This window comes from Colius striatus, chromosome 2 (assembly GCF_028858725.1).
Source record: "Colius striatus isolate bColStr4 chromosome 2, bColStr4.1.hap1, whole genome shotgun sequence".
Taxonomy (NCBI): Eukaryota; Metazoa; Chordata; class Aves; order Coliiformes; family Coliidae; genus Colius; species Colius striatus.
Window position 1 is genome coordinate 72967613 of NC_084760.1, and position 20004 is coordinate 72987616.

General features: G+C 37.0%; 1 protein-coding gene across 2 annotated transcripts in view; it reads left to right on the forward strand.

The window, feature by feature from the left end:
• SDCCAG8 (SHH signaling and ciliogenesis regulator SDCCAG8) overlaps positions 1–20004 on the forward strand; it is a 124749-nt gene that overhangs the window by 12493 nt on the left and 92252 nt on the right. For both annotated transcript variants that reach the window (XM_061991062.1, XM_061991063.1), the window contains exons 2-9: positions 8936–9106; positions 9215–9297; positions 11560–11673; positions 12077–12187; positions 12490–12621; positions 13937–14001; positions 16132–16320; positions 18411–18549. In XM_061991062.1, the coding sequence (XP_061847046.1) occupies positions 8936–9106; positions 9215–9297; positions 11560–11673; positions 12077–12187; positions 12490–12621; positions 13937–14001; positions 16132–16320; positions 18411–18549 (1004 nt within the window). The remainder of the gene's footprint in view (positions 1–8935; positions 9107–9214; positions 9298–11559; positions 11674–12076; positions 12188–12489; positions 12622–13936; positions 14002–16131; positions 16321–18410; positions 18550–20004) is intronic.

The following is a 20004-nucleotide window of genomic DNA, read 5'->3' on the forward strand; positions in this document are numbered from 1 at the left end:
ACGGGGTTCCTCCCCCGGAACACAGTCCTTAACAAACTTCTCTGGTGTGGGTTGTTCCCAGCAGCTGCGGCTTCTGCCGATACAGGTTCCCTCACACGGGACACAGTCCTTGGTGAATATCTCTGACATGGATTCTTCACCGCGGTTGCAGTTTCTGCACTTGCAAGGTCCCTTCCTCGGGACACAGTCCTTGGTGAATATCTCTGACGTGGATTCTTCACCGCGGTTGCAGTTTCTGCAGTTGCAAGGTCCCTCTCTCGGGACAAGGCCTCTTCTGGGCATAAGTTTAATGAGCTGCTTTGTCGTGGGTTCCTCCCCACAGTTGCAGCTGTGGATATTGGGTCCCTTCCTCGGGACAGGGCCTGCTCCGGCCATAGTGATAAAGGGCCCCTCCTTCGGGACAAGGCCTCCTCCGGCCAAAATCACTGTCCCTGGCTCGGGGCCTTTAATGAAGTGAATCGCTGCCCCTGGTCCGGGGTCAGCTTTAGCAAAATGAGTCTCTGCCCCTGATGCGGGCTCATTATCAAAATGAGTCTCTCCCGCTGATGTGGGGTCTTTAAAGAAATGAAAATAAATCTCAGCTTCACCAGTTCTCTCCATAGAATGCAGGGGAGTCTCTGCTACAGTACACCTCCTCCCTTTCATCACTGACCTTGGAGTCCGCATGGTTGTTTCTCTCACCGTTCCTACTCCTTGCACCACCACCAGCCAGAAGAAGAGAAGAAGGGGCAGAAGAAGGAAAGAAAATGGAGGAAGACACCTCCCCTTCCGGCTTCTTCTTAAAAAGTGATCGTGGAGGCGTCTAATTGGCTCAGCCCCAGAAGTGAGCCTTTTCTGAGCTGGGGAGAGTTGTGAGCAACTTCTTGCAGGAGCCATATTTACAGCCCCTTCCCCCATACCAGAAAAGGCTGTCATGTCAAACCATGACAAATGCAAAGCAACTTTGAAGACCAAGAAAGCAAATGAAATAGATCTGTGATTCATTATTTTGAAACAACTGTTATTTAGATGCATCTTAGGACATGTTGAGGCCTAGCTAATCAGCAGCCTGGTATCACTTACTATTGTTTAACGTTGACGTGTAAAATCCTAGGAGCATAGGTAGTAATTGATGGGATACTTTCAGTCTTAAAGATGCCATATGGTATATTAGTAGTATGTTAGCATACCTGTGTTGGGCAGCCATGAAGGACTACAACTCCTTATCAAAGTGGTAAGTAAAGTCCAAGACACTGAAAAACACAGGAAAAACTTATAAGTGAGGTCTCAGAATCACAGCATTGTTTCAGCTGGAAGAGACCTTTAAGATCATTGAGTCCAACTATCAAGTCCTATCAACCACTAGACCATTTCCCTAAGTGCAATATCCAACCATCTCCTAAACACCTCCAGGGACAACGACTCCAACACCTCCCTGGGCAGCCTGATCCAATGCCTGACAACCCTTTTGATAAAGAAATTCCTCCTCGTATCCAGCCTGAACCTCCCTTGGCACAACTTGTGGCCATTTCCTCTTGTTCTATTGCTTGTTACTAGGCAGAACAGACCAGCCCCCACCTCACTACAGCTTCTTTTCAGGTAGATGTAGAAAGTGATCAGGTCTCTCCCGAGCCTTCTTTTCTCCAGGTTAAACAGCCCCAGATCCCTCAGCCGTTCCTCATAGGAGACATGCTCCAAATGCTTTGCTAGCTTGGTACCCTGCCTCTGTATCCTCTCTAGTACCTGAATGTCTTTCTGGTAGAAAGGAGCCCAAAACTGGACACAGAATTTGAGTGCGGGGATCACCTCTGTCTTCCTGCTGACAACACTGTTCCTGATACAGACAAGGATGCCATTAGTCTTCTTGGCCACCTGGGCACACTGCTGGCTCATGTTCAGCCACTGTCAACCAACACTTCCAGGTCCCTCTCTGCCTGGCAGCTTTCCAGCCACTCCTCCCCAAGCCTGTAGCGCTGCTGGGGGTTGTTGTGGCCCAACTGCAGGACCCAGCTCTTGGCCTTATTGAAACTCAAGGCACTGGCCTTGGCCCAGTGATCCAGCCTATCTAGGTCTCTCTGTAAAGCTTCCCTACCCTCAATCAGATTGACACTTCCACCCAGCTTGATGTCATCTGCAAACTTACTAAGGGTACCCTCTATCCCCTCATCCAGATCATTAATAAAGATGTTAAACAGGAGTGGGCCCAGTACTGAGCCGCAGGGGACACCACTGGTGACCACCAGCCAACTGGATTTAACTCTATTGACCATGACTGTTTGGATCTGACCACCTCACCAATTTTTTGTCCAGGAAAGTGTATGCTCATCAAGGTCAGCCAATTTCCCTAAGAGAATGCAGTGGAAACAGTGTCAAATGCCTTACCAAAGTCAAAGTGGACAACATCCACAGCCTTTCCTTCATCCAACAAGCAGGTCACCATCATAGAAGGAGATCAGGTTTGTTAAACAGGACCTGCCCTTCATAAACGCGTGCTGACTGGGCCTGATCACCTGATTGTCTCGCATGTGCTGCATAATAAAACTTGGGATGACCTGCTCCATCAGCTTCCTGAGCACTGAAGTCAAACTGACAGGCCTGTCATTTTCCAGGTCATCCTTCCATCCCTTCTTATATGTGGGTGTTACACTGTCTGACTTCCAATCAGATGGGATCTCTCCAGTCAGCCAGGACTGCTGATAAATGATGGACAGTGACTTGGCGAGCACCCCTGCCCATTCCATCAGCACTCTTGCAGTATTTTAAAGCAATTCTGTGTCTGAAATGCTCTAACCCAGAAGAGGTGCGTTATGTAGTGGTTTAGATTTCTAACTGTCAACAAAAGCAAAGTCAAAGTTGATATATTTTTGGACAATAATTTTTTCTTTAAATAGACATAAACTTTCCATTTTCAGTAAATGGTCTAATTGTCTCTTGTCAGCTTTATTTTTTTTAAATATATGTAGTATTTTATTATATATATAAATTCTACAGTGTTTTTTTTAAGACCTAAATAATCAATGTAGCTGATTCTTTTAATTTTACAGGACTTTTTTCTGACTGGGAAATCTGGGATATCAGAAAGTAACCTGTTTGTTGAATTTATAGCCAGTGACTTCTAGTCATCTTGCTGTGAACATTGTTAGAACTGGACCATTAGCTTTTGATAATGGATTTATGGCAATCTTTTCATACAGTTGTAGTTTATCTTCTTCAATTTCTGTTGCTTAACACTTATACCAGTTGGAGTTATTTTCTGCGTCTTTCAGACAATTCAGTAGTTTTTGGTGATTGTCTCCTTTGCTAAGCTCTCCGTTAGCTCCCTGAGTATTTTCCATGGCATTTCTGTCCTGGTTTAGGCCCATCAGGGAACAAAGGCCACGATTAGCCTCAAGTACCGAAGAGGCTGAGGATTGCTCGAGGGCAGGGAGGGCTTAATTGCCGCTTAAGGTTCAGGACAAAACAGACCAGGCTACTCGGTTTGGGGAAGAAAACAGAAAATAATTTAATGCAACATCAACTAAAACATACCCACAAAAAACCCAAAACATAACCAAAACGAAACAACACAGAGTAATACATCAATGGAAAGTCCAACCAGCCTTTTTAAGAACACCTTCCCGCCACACCTCCCCTCTTCCCGGGCTCAGAGCCCTGATCCCGAGGTTTTTACCTTGCCCCCCCCTGAACGATTCGGGGGGGCAGGCAGTGGAGGTCTCAGTCAGTCTGCTCCTAATAGCTTCTGCCGTCTGTCCCTCCTCAGGACGGGTGAACTCCACACCAGTCCTCCCTGCGAGTCCGTGGGGTAACTCACACGCATGGCAGCCCTGCACGGGCTGCTCCGACGTGCACCCATTCCAGAGGCTGCAGCTCTTCTCTGCCTCTCGTGTGGGGCTGCTCTGCGGCGTGCAGGCTCTCCAACACGGCCTGGGCCATGGCCATCTCCCCACACAGTCCCTCGCCCGTCCGGGCTCACTCACATGGAGCTGCTGGTGGCTCTCAGTCCTGCCACGGATCTCCACAGGTTTCAGGGGCACAGCTTGCATTCTCGCCACGGCCTGCAGAAGGGTCTCCGGTCTACTGCTCCTCCTTACTTCCTCCTCTGGCTGAAGGGTCCGCGTGGTCGCCTCCATCTTGTATCCCTCTTACACCTCCTGCCTCGCATTTCAAATTCCCGTCCCCTAAATAGTGATCGCAGAGGCGCCAGATTGGCCCAGCCGGGCCGGAGGTGGGTGTGAACCCAGGAGCCGGGGGAGGGTCCGCAAACTCTTTACCGGGTCTTCACTGCAACCCGCTCCCCCTGTTACTAAGCCAAAAGCTGCTCCTTGCTAAACCAGAACAATTTCTGAGCCAATGAATGGGGTAGCTTTGGTGCTTTCATTTAAAGAAATGCTCTTTATAGACAGTGTTTAAAAAAACATCTTTTGTTTAGTCAATGCAAACACAATTCAATGCCTTCTCTGTTTTTTTCTGTTTTCTCTCCAGTGGCAAATTATTCTCACAATTTTTTTTTCCCCATAAAGCTGATGACTACTTTGGAAATACAGCTACCTCTTTCCTGTTGTATTTTACTTCAGAGTGTCTTGACTCTATCTTTTTTTTTTTTTTGACAAGTTGAATTAATCTGTACTGTGTCTCCAACCGAAAAATATATGTTGTTGTTCAGCATTAGTATTGACATCCCTATATAAAAAAACTTCTACCAAGATGGTCCTCTGAAAAAAGGATAAATAATACTATATTTACAGCGAGTAATTCTTAGGTTTTCTTAGGTCATGTCTACAAGACCAATTCTTAGGTCATGGCCGTCTCCCCACACAGTCCCTCGCCCATCCGGGCTCACTCACATGGAGCTGCTGGTAACTCTTGGTCCTGCCATGGATCTCCATAGGTTGCATGGGTACAGCTGCATTCTCGCCATGGCTTGCAGAGGAGTCTCTGGTCTATTGCTTCTCCTTCCTTCCTCCTTCTCTGGCTGAAGGGTCCGCGTGGTCGCCTCCGTCTTGTATCACTCTTACACCTCCTGACTCGCATTCCGAATTCCCGTCCCCTAAATAGTGATGGCAGAGGCGCCAGATTGGCCCAGCCGGGCCAGAGGTGGGTGTGAACCCAGGAGCCGGGGGAGAGTCCGCAAACTCTTCACCAGGTATTCACTGCAACCCGCTCCCCCTGTTACTAAGCCAAAAGCTGCTCCTTGCTAAACCAGAACATGATCTCAGGTTGGGATCGCTGGTTACTTCTGTGTCTGAAATTATGAGTAATAGTATTATTTCTTTCTGTTAGGCATTTGGTCAGCTATGTTATTGCTAAGATATTAGCCAAGTTGTCTGCTTGTCCCTTGTGGCAAGTACTGCCTGTGATTTATGCATGGTCATTGACAACTTGACAGCATTTTTGTGGAGCAGTCCCATCATTTCTTTTGATATATCGGGTTTGATCCATCGGGGTTGGTTGCTAGCTTGCCATTTTTCATAGTCATCTCAGATCCTTTAAACACTGAAAAACAAAGACCTTTGTAGTAAATAAAATTTATTCTTTTAAGTTTTAATCCAGATAAATTCATTTTTGTTTATATTCTCAGCTGTTCCTATAGGAAATAACACATTGATGTTTTATCCTACAACAGAAATAAACATTTGGATTTTAGTCATAGAGTCTTGTAGAAAAGAAAAATGCTGATTGAATTTTAGACATGCAAATTGTATTACTGCATGTGAGCAGTTTTCTGCAGTATGTATTCACTGAGGCTCTGTTTCTACAAAATGTACTATTACAGGAATAGCCTAGCTAAAAGTTAGGTTCAATATGTGAGCATTTAAAAATCAATAACTTGTAAATTTATAATAAAGTTAAGCAAAGGTTTTTGATGTCCAATAGTTTGCATCCACAGAGGCTCTTTGTAATTCCTTTATATTTAAAAGGAATATTTTTACATTGTCAGAAACAAAAACTGTAATCTGTCTACTTGGTAACATGTCAACTTTTATCCAAATGCTCGAAATTATATTCCTTATTTAGGAAAAAATGTTATGACATATTTGTTCCCTATTACATGTCCAGTTCAATAGTTACCAAAGGAACAGACCATTGGAAAGCCTAACTTTGTGATGACTGTTTTGCTTATAGTAGCAACTTCTGTACTTTGGAAATCAGCGAGCATTGAAGAAACTTTGTAAATATGTGATGAAGCTTTCAAAAGTGTGGTGATGTTATTCCACAGGCAGGAAGTGTAGACAAGAAAAGTAAACATCAGTGTGTCATTGATAATGGTTTTAGTACCTAGTCTAATTACAGAAGAAGAGGACATAGCATAAGAAGATCTACATTACCTTTGTGGATAAGTTTGGAAACTCTAATGTCACAAAACAAGAAAAGTTCTGGGAAAAACTATACAGGCCCGAGTGGTTCAGTTTGTTGTTTTTCACTAGCTATGGAGCAAATATTGATACTCTGGGTTTCTCTGACAGATGCTATAGTGAATGAGGAAATGAAGGAATTTTATTGGTATCAGATGACACACCACACAATAACTTAAGTGACATTGAGAACTTCTTGGCAACAAGTATTTGCAATATAGTTTACTAAATATTTAAGCCATTGCATCAGTGAGAGAAACTTCTGCCATTTCTCAATCAGCTCTCCCACCTTCATAGCATCCTGGAACACTCAAGAATGGGTGAATAGCTTAAGTATACTAACAGATAAATAGTTGACCTAAACCCTTCTTTTTTTGAGTAATTGCTTTGCAAATTGTATTTGTAATAAATTTGGTAATAAATTGTAATAAATTTTGACTGTTTAAAATACAGTTTTTATGCCTTCTTTTACATTAAAATCATTAAAAGATGAAGTACCTGAAAATCAAAAGAGGTGATGAAAGTCATAAGATCACTGAGCTTTAAAAAGAAGTACTGAGAGAAGATAAATAAGACAGAAATAGGTTAGGTTTTTATTAAAAACTACTGTTGCTAAAAAGTGAGTGATGGCTGGCATATTGGACTAAAAACCATACATTCTTAAATATAATGCTTTTTAAGGAGGTTGGGCACAGGGAGTGCTTACATTTTATAAGCTATTAGGAAGTTACAACCAAGCAGAGGAAAAGACTGAAAAGGGCTGTGAAAACCAATACAGTGTGGAAATAAAAATAATTTTCCAACTTCAGTCAAAGTGATACAAACTTGAAAAAGATAAAGTGAACGCAGAAATATATATTTAGCTTTTGTTCTCTGACATGAACTGCTGTTCATCTTTCCATATGGAAGAAAGGAAGCTATTAATATTTGTAACCAGCAGCATACATTAAACTGAGACGTGTCTTCTGAGTTCTACCTGGTAAATGCTTAACTGAGTATTTTTTTAAAAACCTCTTTTTTTCCCATGAAGGGGAAAAAGGTATTTTCAGTGAGTTATTTATGCATCATATTGATTTACAGATTCTGAACATGTAAAAATAAATTAAGGTCATGTGTGATGGAAAGCATATCGTTTTTCTAGTTATAGCAGTTGCCCCCATACAAGATTTTTACCTTATAACCTTTGTCTTACAGTAGTGAATTTCCTGTTCTGTGGCCATTTATACTTAAATCTTTCATATGCAGTAGTCCTTATTCAGAATAGCCCTCCAAAGAATTCAGGGCTAAATGAAGAAAATAGCTATGATTTTGTGTTTCTGAAAGTCAAGTAAGGTTTTGATAGTGTGGATTTTTGCTTTGAATTATTACTTATTGAATTATTACTTAATGAAATGTTTCTGATTCAGGTCAGTTTTGACTGACAGTCACAAATGAATGTGGCATTACTTCGGAGAAAAGTAGAGACATGTCCTGGTAAAGTGACTGTGAATTGTGATGGAGGGTATCTCACCAAGCACATATACTCTGTGACTAATGTATTATTGGTCATTTTCTTGGTTCACTTGGTGTTGCAGTAGAACCTAGAGATTGTGCTTTGAACATTGCGTAAAGCCATACTACTTAGGTTACTTTTCTAGTTAGTATATACATTGCTTAAAGGGAAGAGAAACAAAATGCTCATCTTCTTTTGTACATAGGCAGTTGAAAGAAAAAATAATTGAGCTGCCTGAGGTCCTGTGGTGTGAACTAGAAGTATCATTCTCTAAAACCATTCCCAGTCCACTTGTCATCTATCAGTTTCTTTTCTGGCATATGGAAATATTCAGCTGTGTCACAGTGCTAAGACATTTTATGATTGGAAAGTTTTATATTTTTATGAAGTTAGTTAAATTAAAACAAATTTTAAAAGGATGTAAGAAAATATAAATTGAAAATGGGAAAAGACCAGTACTATCTTACCTTCCAGTAAGTCAGTTTTTCAAGGGTTCATAATAATATTAGTATTTATCTGAAAAGAGGTTTTTTGTTGATGGGTTGATTGTTTTTCCAGAATGATGAGTGGTGTTATTTTTTTTTTGACACTTGTTCAGAAGTCATGGATCTTATTTAGTTATTGGTTTATATTGCCTCGATTTATTGCTTTGTCATGTGCGGTGGCATAATTTGAATTAAAAAATACTGTTCTTGATGCCCAGTCCTGTATTATGTGAAATACAGCATGAGTTTTAGATTCATTGAAAATTATTGAAGCTGCATGTAGTAGAAAATATTTTAGGGCCAAGTATATTATTACTTGTGCTGCTGAAGAGTCCTAATGTATTCAGAGGCTAAGATACTATTTACAGCTGTTTCTTTGGAGTTAATATTTCTTCTGCTAATTGTGACATGTAGCAGTTGTTTTGACTGTTTGGATTAGGTAATTGCTTCCAGTGGCTGAGTTTAGATCAAGCAGTCAAGCTAGACAGATGCTGAATGCTTTAGTTATCCAGTTATTTGGGGTTTTTTCAAACTTAAAATATCCGTCAGTACGTGTTTTCATTGGTTTGTTTGTTGTAGCTAATGATTTTTTTGGTTTTTGGTTTGTGGGGTTGTTTTTTTTTCAGAGCGTGCTAGTGAAAGCATCCATCAACTGAAATACACCTTGGAGGAAAGAGAGTTTGCAAAGGGTGAAGATGGATTTGAACAGTCCTCTGTAGACAAGGGCAGTGATGATGCAGACAGTGATGATGACAGTGCCAATGCAGCTTGTCAGGAACTGCAGCATAGTCATGCAGGTAAGATTACTCTGAAAGCAAATAGTTTAAAAATCATTAGAAATTATACTAGTTTTAATGGAAAAAGTAAATGTTTTTTTTTATCATGTTTTTTTTATCTCTTCCTAGTTAATCAACTTAAAGTTTTACTGCAACATCAAGAAAGAATGAAAAGTACAGTCTCTCCATCAAGGAGGAAAGTGCCATTCAATGTATGTTTCTTCATGTTTCTTTTGTGTTTTTTCAATGAATAGCATGCATGATGAGGTCCGTTTTCTAATATCTAGGAAGAAAAAGGAGCACAGAATCATTTTTATACTCTGAAAGAAAGGATATTCCCACAGCTATGTCCAGAGTTTGGAACGCTTATAACAGAAAAAAAAGAAATCTGTAATACGGGATTTATACTTTTCACCTCTTTTGTTGACCGTGCAGTGTGGGTGACAGTCCACATTGCTTTCAGCTTTTTTATCTTTTTTCTTTCCATCAAAAGTTCATCCTTTTTGCTTTGGAAATAGTTGGTATGGACTATGTCGACAAATTTCTGTAAAAACAGGCTTTGTTTTCCTTTAACTGTACTTTAAATATTTTCAAAGGCCATCTTATGCTGTCACTATATCCACATAATGAGGTTTAAGGTTTTGTAGCACTCTGTCAAAATGCTATGATCTGTCATAGTTAGTTTACACCTTCACGTGGACTTCTCAGATTTAGCCTTCTTGCGGCGGAACTGTACCAGGGTAAGTGCAGTCGACAGTTCAGCAACTGCTATATGCTAATATTCTTACAGGAAAATAATTCAAACTTACTGTTCTGGCTTTATCTTTTGATGGCCTCAAAATAGTATTTCACAGAAAGTATACTGTTTAGTAAATTTTACAACATACCATACACATAAATAACATTGTCTTAACTAAATTTCCTTGCATATTGGTAACAGTTGCAAGAGATGTCAAACTAGTACAACTTTTCTTGGATTACACCCAGTGGCTGGGCAGAGATTTTCCAGAATTATCATTTTCAGTGTTTTCATCCAGAATAGTGAACTAATGCTTGAAAGATACCTATTATTCCTTGGAGAGGACCTCATTAACAGTTCTGTGAGATTTTTGTATCCTTAGCAGAAAAGAATACAAAGAATAGAGATATACATGTTTACAAACGTGAGTAAAACTGTTCAGTCAATTGGTGAAAAACGCAGGCATTTTTTGTATCATAGGAAATGTGGTCTGCTTAGAGACATGTCTCAGTTTGGCTGTCTTAGTTTTAATTATTAAAATAACTCAACCAAACCAAACGTTGTGGCTTGCATTGCTGTATGTTATTTTCAGTTCAAGAATTAAAGTAGTTCATGTATGTCAAATAGCATTAGATTTTAGTGGATGAAATCTGCAAAAGTGGAATATCAAGTTAAGGTAGTAAGCTAATATTGAAATACATAAAGAGGACAAATAAGGATCTGATAGTAGCTGGTTTATTTAAATTTGAAAGTAGAGACTCAAATTTCTTTTTATTATTATTCAAAGACAGTTTAATTGCAGACTAACATATTGATACATAATACTGTTACTCCATGAAAATTGTTTTAAAGTATGTTATACTTCATTAGGATAAAGGAAATTATGCTATAAAAATATTTCTTATATCTTGTCTAAATCTTTGACTGACAAGGAATGTTGCTAATAGAATAGAATCAAAGAGAGATGCTAGTTTTTTTTAAACTAACTTAATATTTTAAAGGCATTTTAACACTACTTTCATTCTTTATCTGTACTTTATTCTTAGGAGTAAATAATGTAAAATTGTAGCAATTACGTTTTTCACAATCTGTGAAAAGTTTCATCCCTGTTTAAATCTACTGAGCAAGGCAGAGATGTAGTTCTTTAACTTCAATGGACAAGGATCCCCTTCATTACCTTCTTTAAGTAGTTATTTGTGAGGCTTTTAAAAATTGTACGTATTTATAGGTTCTTCAGAGAAGTGTCTTTTTTAGAATTATCTTTTAAAATAATCAAGTTCATTGATAAATGTAATATGTATCATACCTTTTCCTGAGTTTTTATGTAGGTATTAAAATTGCACAGTTGTGTTTCTGTAGCAATTGTTAATGAATATTTAGAAGAGTTGCCTTTGCACATCCACAGCTCATTAAAATTCAAGGAATTTTTGTATGCATTTCACAGAGAAGAATATACACCCTTATGTTTGTCTAAAATGGATGGTACATTTAAATAGCAGTATGAATTTCATCTACAAATTGGTTTGTGGATATGATTTAATCCTGATTTATAGATGTGCTTAATCAAGCAGATGTACATTTTGACAGAAGTGACATATTTACTTTTTTATTGAATAATTTAACTTCTTGCTGTTTCTCCCTTCCTTATGATCTAGTGTTGTCTGTGCAAGCGACATCTTATTGCAATAAATGGAAAACCAGAAAAATAATATATAGTGTTCTTTACTTCCTTCAGAAACCCTCAAAAGCTGCAACTAGAGACTTACCAGACCTTGCTGATCTTGTTCCTGTAATCATTGATCAGTCACAGTACATTAACCATTTAGAAGCAGAAGTGAAGTTTTTAAAGGTATTACACTTCATATTTCACCTACTGAAACCCTGGTTCCCTAAATATGAAGAATTGCTGTAAAACCATCTTACACTTGGTCTTGAGATTGATCATTGTAATGAGCAAAACCGAGCCAAACATGGTTCAGTAGATAATGAAACTTAGTGTGTATCTTGGTGTCTATGTGGTGTTCAAGGGTTTTCAAAGACATTTTTACACCTTATCATCAAATAAGCAATTTTTTAAAGAAGTTATATGGAAATTCAAGCTACAAAAATATGAAATCTATTAAATATTCTTACTCTTTCTCAAAGGGTTAAAATAGTTGAGAATGTTGATTTAGACTTTTGGTCTCAAGATATAGTTAAATGCTGGTGGCCATCTGAAAGAGCCTTTTACATGCAGTTCCTGTATCCTGCAGGAGGAATTGACTGGAGTCAAAGATCAAGTACAAGTAGTTGTACTTGAAAATGAGGAACTCTGTCAGAAACTGAAATTCTTAACTGCAGAACAAACTCTTCTACATGCCTCGGTATGTTATTATTTTTACGTCATCATTTTAATTGGTGTTCAGGAACCTGATTCTTTTTAAGGAAAACTATAGAAATGGTTATCTGCAAGCTAAATTTTAGTAAAAAAATTAATGGGAATTTGCAAACATGAATTTCTGTGGATAACATCATTATCATAGGTTGCTACTTAATTACCTTGTTTATTGGTTCTTATAGTCTACTGTAATGAAAATTGTAACATTCAATACTTGTATAATTCACATTTGTTTAAAAAAATCCAGCCTATCTACTTATAACTGAAGCTTTAATGTTTTTATTTTAGGCAAATACTCAGAACTCCCGGCCTGTAGGTGATAATGACTGTAGCACACGTCAGCCTGTCACCCCATCACCAGCACATAACAAAAATCAGGCTTTTGTTACAGCAGCTGTTGAAGAAATAGGAAAATGGCCTGTAGGTATTAACTTTCTTTGCAGCGTCATACCTTTGCAAAACCTTTTGGTGCTTTGTCATTTCTGCAGTTCTGATGATTAATTTTGTTAACAGCCATACAGGAGGAGTTTTAATGGACTGAACCTTAATTTGAGGTCAAATATTATTCTTTTAAACCTCATGTTCTTATTATACCTTAATTAATATTATTTTCTACTTAGACACAGATGGCAGTATCTGCAGATGTTGACTTCTAGAGATAAGTTTTGTTTTAAGAATATCCTGTCAGTGATGGCTCCACTGTTCTTTCGATATTCTTAGCAGTAACACAACACAGAAGCAGATGGGACCTAGCTGGTGTAACTTAGGTAACCCTCCAGGAAAGCTCTTTTGCGATGAGTCTTTCTGCTCATGGAGCAGCACAGGCTTAGTAAGGTACAAAAGTAGCTTCATGCAATCTCTTTCCTTAGACTGAGCTATGTGTTGTGTGGTTTTAGATGCATAGGAGCGCCTAGTGATTCAGAGATGATGTCTCTATCCTGCAAAACTAAAATTTTGGGAAGATATTCTTTTCTTTAAATTACTGAATAGCATTGCTGTCTTTTGGGAAAAACATGGTTAACTGAAGGTTTTGGGGTTGGTGTTTGTTTTTTTTTCTAATCTGCATGCACATGTGGGCTGTGGAATTTAGGGGTACTTTAATTCTTCAAGACAATTATATGTATAATTATTTTTTTCTCAGTAAAATATATTTTTGTTGGTTTTGTGCATCATCTAGAGCTGGAAAACCTCTTCAGTGATCCTTAACACCTGCAGTTGTTGACATATTTAAAGCAAGAGAATCATATTGATTGTGACTTCTTTCTAAGCATCATGGTGAACTAAATTTCTCGTGATTATCTGGTTTGTTATAACCATTGTATTTAACATTGATGTGGTTGATTTATATATTTAGTTCTTTACCAGATAATAAGAGTAACTTACTGTATTGTAAATAAATAGCCTGTCTACTTGAAGTTCTTCATAATTAGTCTTTCATTTCTGCTGACTTGTGGGAGAGCAAGAGCAAATTCAAGAAAAAATCATCTCTTTGTGCAAGTCATGGAGGGCTGCAATTGGAGCTGTGGCAATTTATTATATAAGGATCTTGCAAGATGTATAGAAATAAGAAAAATACAGGGTTATAGACTTTCAAAAGTGCAAAATATTGAGATTTCTCTGACACGTTTCATCAAGTTTATATCTTCAGGGTTAAATTATGTGGATGTGTAGATCTATTTGTAACAATATTATGAAGAGAGCAAAAGATATTTCTTTTTTCCTATCTTTGCTAAAGGAGGAACTAAAACTTCTTTATCAGGAAAGAGTCAATATCCTTGATGATCAAATACAGTCTCTAAGGTAAGATGAAATTATTATTGTTTTCTTAAAATTATTGTTAATAAATTATGTCTTCAGAACAATATGAGCCACTGTTAATGTGAATTTAAGACAGACAATGCTTGAATGTCTGAATGTCCTGTTTTTTGGTAGTGTCCCTGAAAGCTGGTTTTACAGTAAATGTTCTCAAGTATAAATGTATCACAATTGAATGTACTGCTTATGTACAGCAACATTAGCAATATGTAAATTTTATAAGTTCAGTTGAATTAATGTATTTATAGAAATTACAACTTGATTTTTTTTTCCTTTTTAACCTTTTCCTTTTCTTTCTTAAGATAGACCAATGAAAGTAAAAAAGGAAAAGTGGAAATTTTAACTTGTGTGAGCTCTTCCATAATCAGCTTTCTTCTACTAATATTTTATTTTGCAAGTTTTAGGAATCTTAAATATCAAACTAGTTTAGGCTGCATAACAATTTTGGAGCAGGAAAGCATAAGTTTGAAGCATGCAGGCAATATTTCCAATCCTGCATGTCTTTAAACTTAAAAATGTTTGTAAGTAAGTCCTCATGCACTTAAAATATTAAAATATTAAAGGTTTGAATAAGTAGCAGGCTACAGAAAAATAGAAGTAGAGGCAACCACTTTAGGATTTGGTTTTCTGGTGTTAACTTCCCTCTGTATACCTGCCTTCATGATACTACTGCTGAATATTTTCAGTTATCTTTTTCTCTAGATAAATTGTGGTTTTATATATCTGAAAATTCTAGACTTTTGACTGTGTGTGAGAAAAGAGTTGTTGGTAGGGAGACAAATTTTAAATATGCCTTCTGCAGTGTTGACATCTTATATGTGGAAAGCCAATTGTGCTAGTGAAAGTAAAGTAGAATCTTAAAGTTCAGCTACATAATGAAGTTTATTTTTTTTCCTCACTTGGCCTGCGGTGTTATATATGCTCAGCAATAAATATTAGAGGCTAAAATAGCCTGGAAATGTCCCCATGTACGTTATTCAGCCCTTTGGCTTCTCCTAAGGGGTGTGATCTTTCAAAATGTAAGTTCCGAAAAGCACTTGAGCATTTGCTTCATTTTTATTAAAGTAAGAAATAATATTGCTTTCAATGAGACTACTCTTGTTTTTAACTTTAAGCATGACTTTAGGACTTCCTGATTTCTGCCCAACAATAGTTCTATTGTACCATGACTGGCTGAGAGTATATGCAGAGCAAATTCTGCTCAGGATATAGTGGATTATATTTAATAGACCAACTACTAAAATTGGAAAAAGTGCACAGAAGATTTCACAGATGGAAATAAGCATGCATGTAGTGTATATATCATGTGTAGAGTAAATCCAATGCAACCAGTATGTGTCAGACTTACTATGTGTATGCTGCCCAGATGGCCTGCATAACAAACCAAAAGTTTTGGATTCATTGCACAATTTGTCAAAGTGATCTATATGTGCACAGTGTGCGTTTGTCTGGAACTTCCTGATGTCAGCATTCCTACTGCTTGTGCTCTCCCTGGCCTGACAGATGCTTGGAAATGCTGGAGAACACTCATCAGAGCACCTAGTATAAAAATTTTGGGACAATTAAAAAATGTACCCAGCTTTTCTGGAGATGTGGTTGACTTCAACTTTGGGTACATTGCGAATGTGCAGACTACATCTGGATTTAGTTTAGAATGTATAAGGACTTTTACTTTATTGTGTAACTTTACAGTTAGTTTGAGAGTAGAGATGTGAATTGGTGATATCATTAACAAGAGCAACACAAAAAATATTAGGGTATTGAAATATGTGTACAACTATTAGTGTTTCTTGCTAATGAATCTTTTACTCTGTTCAGACAATATGTAAGCCTATAAGTTTTATCTATAATTTTCTGTGTAACTTCACTATATTACGATAATACAGAAGGAACAAATTATTATAATTTTATCTACAAATATTTTTGCTTGGGCAGTTCAACCATTATTTCTCTTTTCAAGTCTTCCTTAGCCTACTGAAATGTGTAAAATTATGTTCATTACAGGGATTCTTATAGTTCTTTTTAGGTTACATCTGTAAATACGGATTGCATATAAATAAAACTTGTAGGAATGTTTGATTACATGAATAATATTTTTATGTATCTTCTTTCTAGAAAAGAACTTTCAGAATCTCGCAAGACATGTAAAGATTTGGAAGGAAGGCTAAAACACCACAAGTTACTCGTTTCTGCTAGGAATTGTAGCTGGGTTGGTGGTCTGTGTCTGAAATGTGCACAACATGAGGCAGTTCTTTCACAGACTCATTCTAATCTTCACATGCAGACCATCGAGAGGATAACAAAGTAGGTTTGGTTGGAGGCTATTAGGTTCCATTCCTAGAGAGATGTGCACTTACAGAACAATGGACTCCTAAGTTTAAGTCGTAATGTTAAAATCAATGGCAGAATATGAATGGAGGTCCTAACCCCTTTTTTTATACTTTTTTCAACTGAAAAAAAATGTCAGTCATTTTCTTGTAGTTATGAGACCTTGAGCTGTTCAGACAAGCAAACTGTTTTCTGCATTTTTTGTACAAATGAACACTTCATTCTGTCAGAACAAGTATTTTGGAATTCTGAGTATTTTGATTGCTTGTATCAAGCAAAAGTTCCTTATCTTTCTGTAGTTGGAAGTTTTTCTGGTTCCACCTTATTCTCCTTGCATTGGGGCAACTTTTAGGTATGTCAAAGGTGTAATCTTTTTTGAGGTTTTGTTGGAGGTTTTTTGTTTGATTTTTTCCCCCTCTTGAATTTGCTTAGTAGATCAGGTGTTTGGACTAGTATACATTGCTCCTCCCTAACTACAATAAGTCATGGGAAAAAGTTCCTTTGCATAAAAATAAATTAAATTATTATCTGAATGATAATAATTTTTTTTTAAATGGCACCAATTATTTAAATGATTTTTAAAAACAGCTGTAGAGGCTGAATATTATATATATATAACTCAGAAATCCCAACATCATTAAAATATTTTTTTCTTCAGAAATTCTGCTTTTCTGAGTTATTTTGTGAGTTATTAAAATTATCTCCCTTTCTACTTGCCAGTAGTAATGATAGGATACTACAGCTTTCTCAAAGTTTGTTAAACAGACATCTATTTATTGTCAGATGTCTGAAGCTTCTTAGTATTTCTGAAATTTTAGAATGAGCCTACTGGAGATGAGGTAGTAGGTCAATTAAAAGCAAGAATACTGAAAGGGCATGGTACATGCAGTCTGTCAAATTGATATCATCTCTGCATTAGATATCTGTTGCCAGGATTCATGTATTTTTCTGTTCTGAAGTCCAAGAATTTTCTGGGAAAGCTCTCTCTTGTTGAAAAATCATGTTTCAAATTTTACCTTCGTAACGAAATAAATTACTTGGCACAGACACTGGAAAATATGAACAAACTATAAATCAGTACATTCTTGTCTTCTTGTATTATACTGCAGTTTGAAATAAAAGATTTGAGCTGACCTATTTATCTTTCTCAAGCCATTATTTCAGTTTGAGATTTAACAAAATCTGAAAGCTACACCTTCCTGTGATACAACTTATAAAAAACAGATTGGAACTTCTTAAAAACAAAAGAGACTTTCAAAGGGACATTGTTGAAATGGTATTTCAAAGTATGACAGTTAGTTCTCTGGCAAATACAACTGTGTTACCATTCCACACAAAATGAAGAAAAAAAACCCCAAACCCAAAGACAACAGCTTTCAGACACAATAATGTTGCACCTAAAACACAAGACAGCTATACTCTAATTAATAGGGTTTCAACATATCAAAAGAATGAAAAGGTGAAGTATTAGTTTTACCAACTATGCTTTACTGTTTAGTATAGATCTCAGTTTCTTAACAAAAGTTCAGAGGAGATGCAGAATCCAGATGTATTATTGTTTAGTTTAATTGCAGGTTGCAGCAAAGTACAGTTGATTTTGATTTCCTTAGTGTTGTGAATTATTGTTGCCCCAACCTTTCCTTTTATTTTTTCCTCCCTCTTTTACATTTAGTGACAGTGTAATTTCATATTTACTTTGACCTCTTTTTTTCAGGAACATGCCTTTTTGTTGTGCTTGACTTTTATTAGCATGGATATCCTTTTTGTAATATCAGCACAATGTTGCTCAGCTTCAGTATATTTGTGACTTGAGCTCTGCTGTCATTATTGGCAGTTTCACTAATGGTCCATCCCAGTGAAGCAAGAAAATGGCATTTTTAATATCTGCCAAGCTAGTAGAATGCTGTCTTTCACTCTTAACCCATAGTAGTTTTAGTTTCGCTTCACTTACCACCCTTATGTCTGTGATATGTTAACATTTTATATTTGATATACCTGTCAGTTGTTTTTTTTTTTCTTTTGAGAAAAGATACAGAAGAAATATCTGATCTCTTCTTTATATGCAGAGAAAGAGATGACTTGATGGATGCTCTTGTTTCACTGAGACGAAACATGAAAGAGATGCAGCAAAGAGAATCTAATGCTTTTGAGCAAGTTAAAAAAGCTGTGCAAATGGCAGAAGAGGCCAACTTAGAAAAAACAAAGGTAAATCCTGTGTGATTTGACCAAGGTGAACTTGTTTTAGCAGGGTGTTTGGGCTGGATGATCTCTAGAGGTTCCTTCCAACCTCAGCCGTTCTGTGGTTCTATGCAATTTCTCAAGAAATGAGAGTTTTTCAATATTCAGGTCTCCCACAAATGTGAATTCGTTTTCATGGTAATGAGAGAATACACACATAGGACTTTTATCACATGTCAATCTGATGTAATGGATTTGAAAGAATTGAAGTGTGTGACTGACTGAGCCACTAACATGAATTCTATATTTGAATTCCTAAAGTCTCAGGAAGACTGTAAGGTGTGTTGCATAATTAGTCCATCATTTAAATTGCAATGTAGTTTCACAGCTAGGTGGTAGAAATTGAATGTAGAATTTTCAAAGGCATTCATGATATGTAGGAGGATAGTTCTCATATCACATTTCCAAGCTACTGTGGCAAGAATACTTAAAATGCTTGCAAACAACTCTGTTGCCTCAGATGAGTGCAGTGCAAAAATTGATTAGCTAACAGAACACTTTGAAGTTGACGGGTCCTACCTGATGCTACCTACAGGAAGCTTTTGGTGTTATGTAAATAATTATGATAAAACCAGTTTTGATCTAATACTTGTGTTACCCTAGTTACTATACTCAAACCTATATTGACCTAAATTATTTCCTTGATATTTAGTGACATCTACTGTATTATTAGTGAATTACTATGGAATTAAGAAAGGGTTGTTTTTTTTGATGGTTTTGGATTTTCTGTGTGGTTTGGGTTTTTTTAATGAAATACTGTTATTTTTAATAGTGGACAAGATGGATATAATTGTTCTGTTGATTGAATTGGTATTACCTGTCCAATGCTCTAAGAGAGTGTGTGTGTGCACACACATTTAGGGTCTTTATAAATTGTGGAAACAAAAGAGAGTTAGGAATCCTATGTACCTGTTAAATTTAACTTAAGGGTACCACAGCTCCCTGTTTTTTATTGAATTAAGAAAAAAATCCTTCGAAACCAACTGTTCACCTGTCACATACTGTCTATGAGGAGTTCAATTTTCCAGTTGCTTACTTGTTTGGTTTTTTTGGGGTGGATTCTGATAGAACCAGCTGTCTGATAGAAATGTTATTCACTTACTGTTGTTTAAAACAGTACAAAATACTTTTCCTTCTCTATGCAATACAGTGAAGTTGTCTGATCTTTCTCTTTCTTCATTTGTTCTTGGAAATTTTTGTTTTACTATTTGGAAAGAAAATTCCTGTAAATTCTCTTCAGTGTATGTCATGTTAGAATTGAGACTAAATCTTAGTAAGATGAATTAGTAGAACCTTTAATAAAATTAATCTTAAATACTGTACTGTTTCTGCCACATAAAGAAAGTACTGGCCACCCTCTACACTGCAGCCGGGAAATGTGAAGCGCTATCTCTTTGTATACAAGACTGAATATTAGTCTGT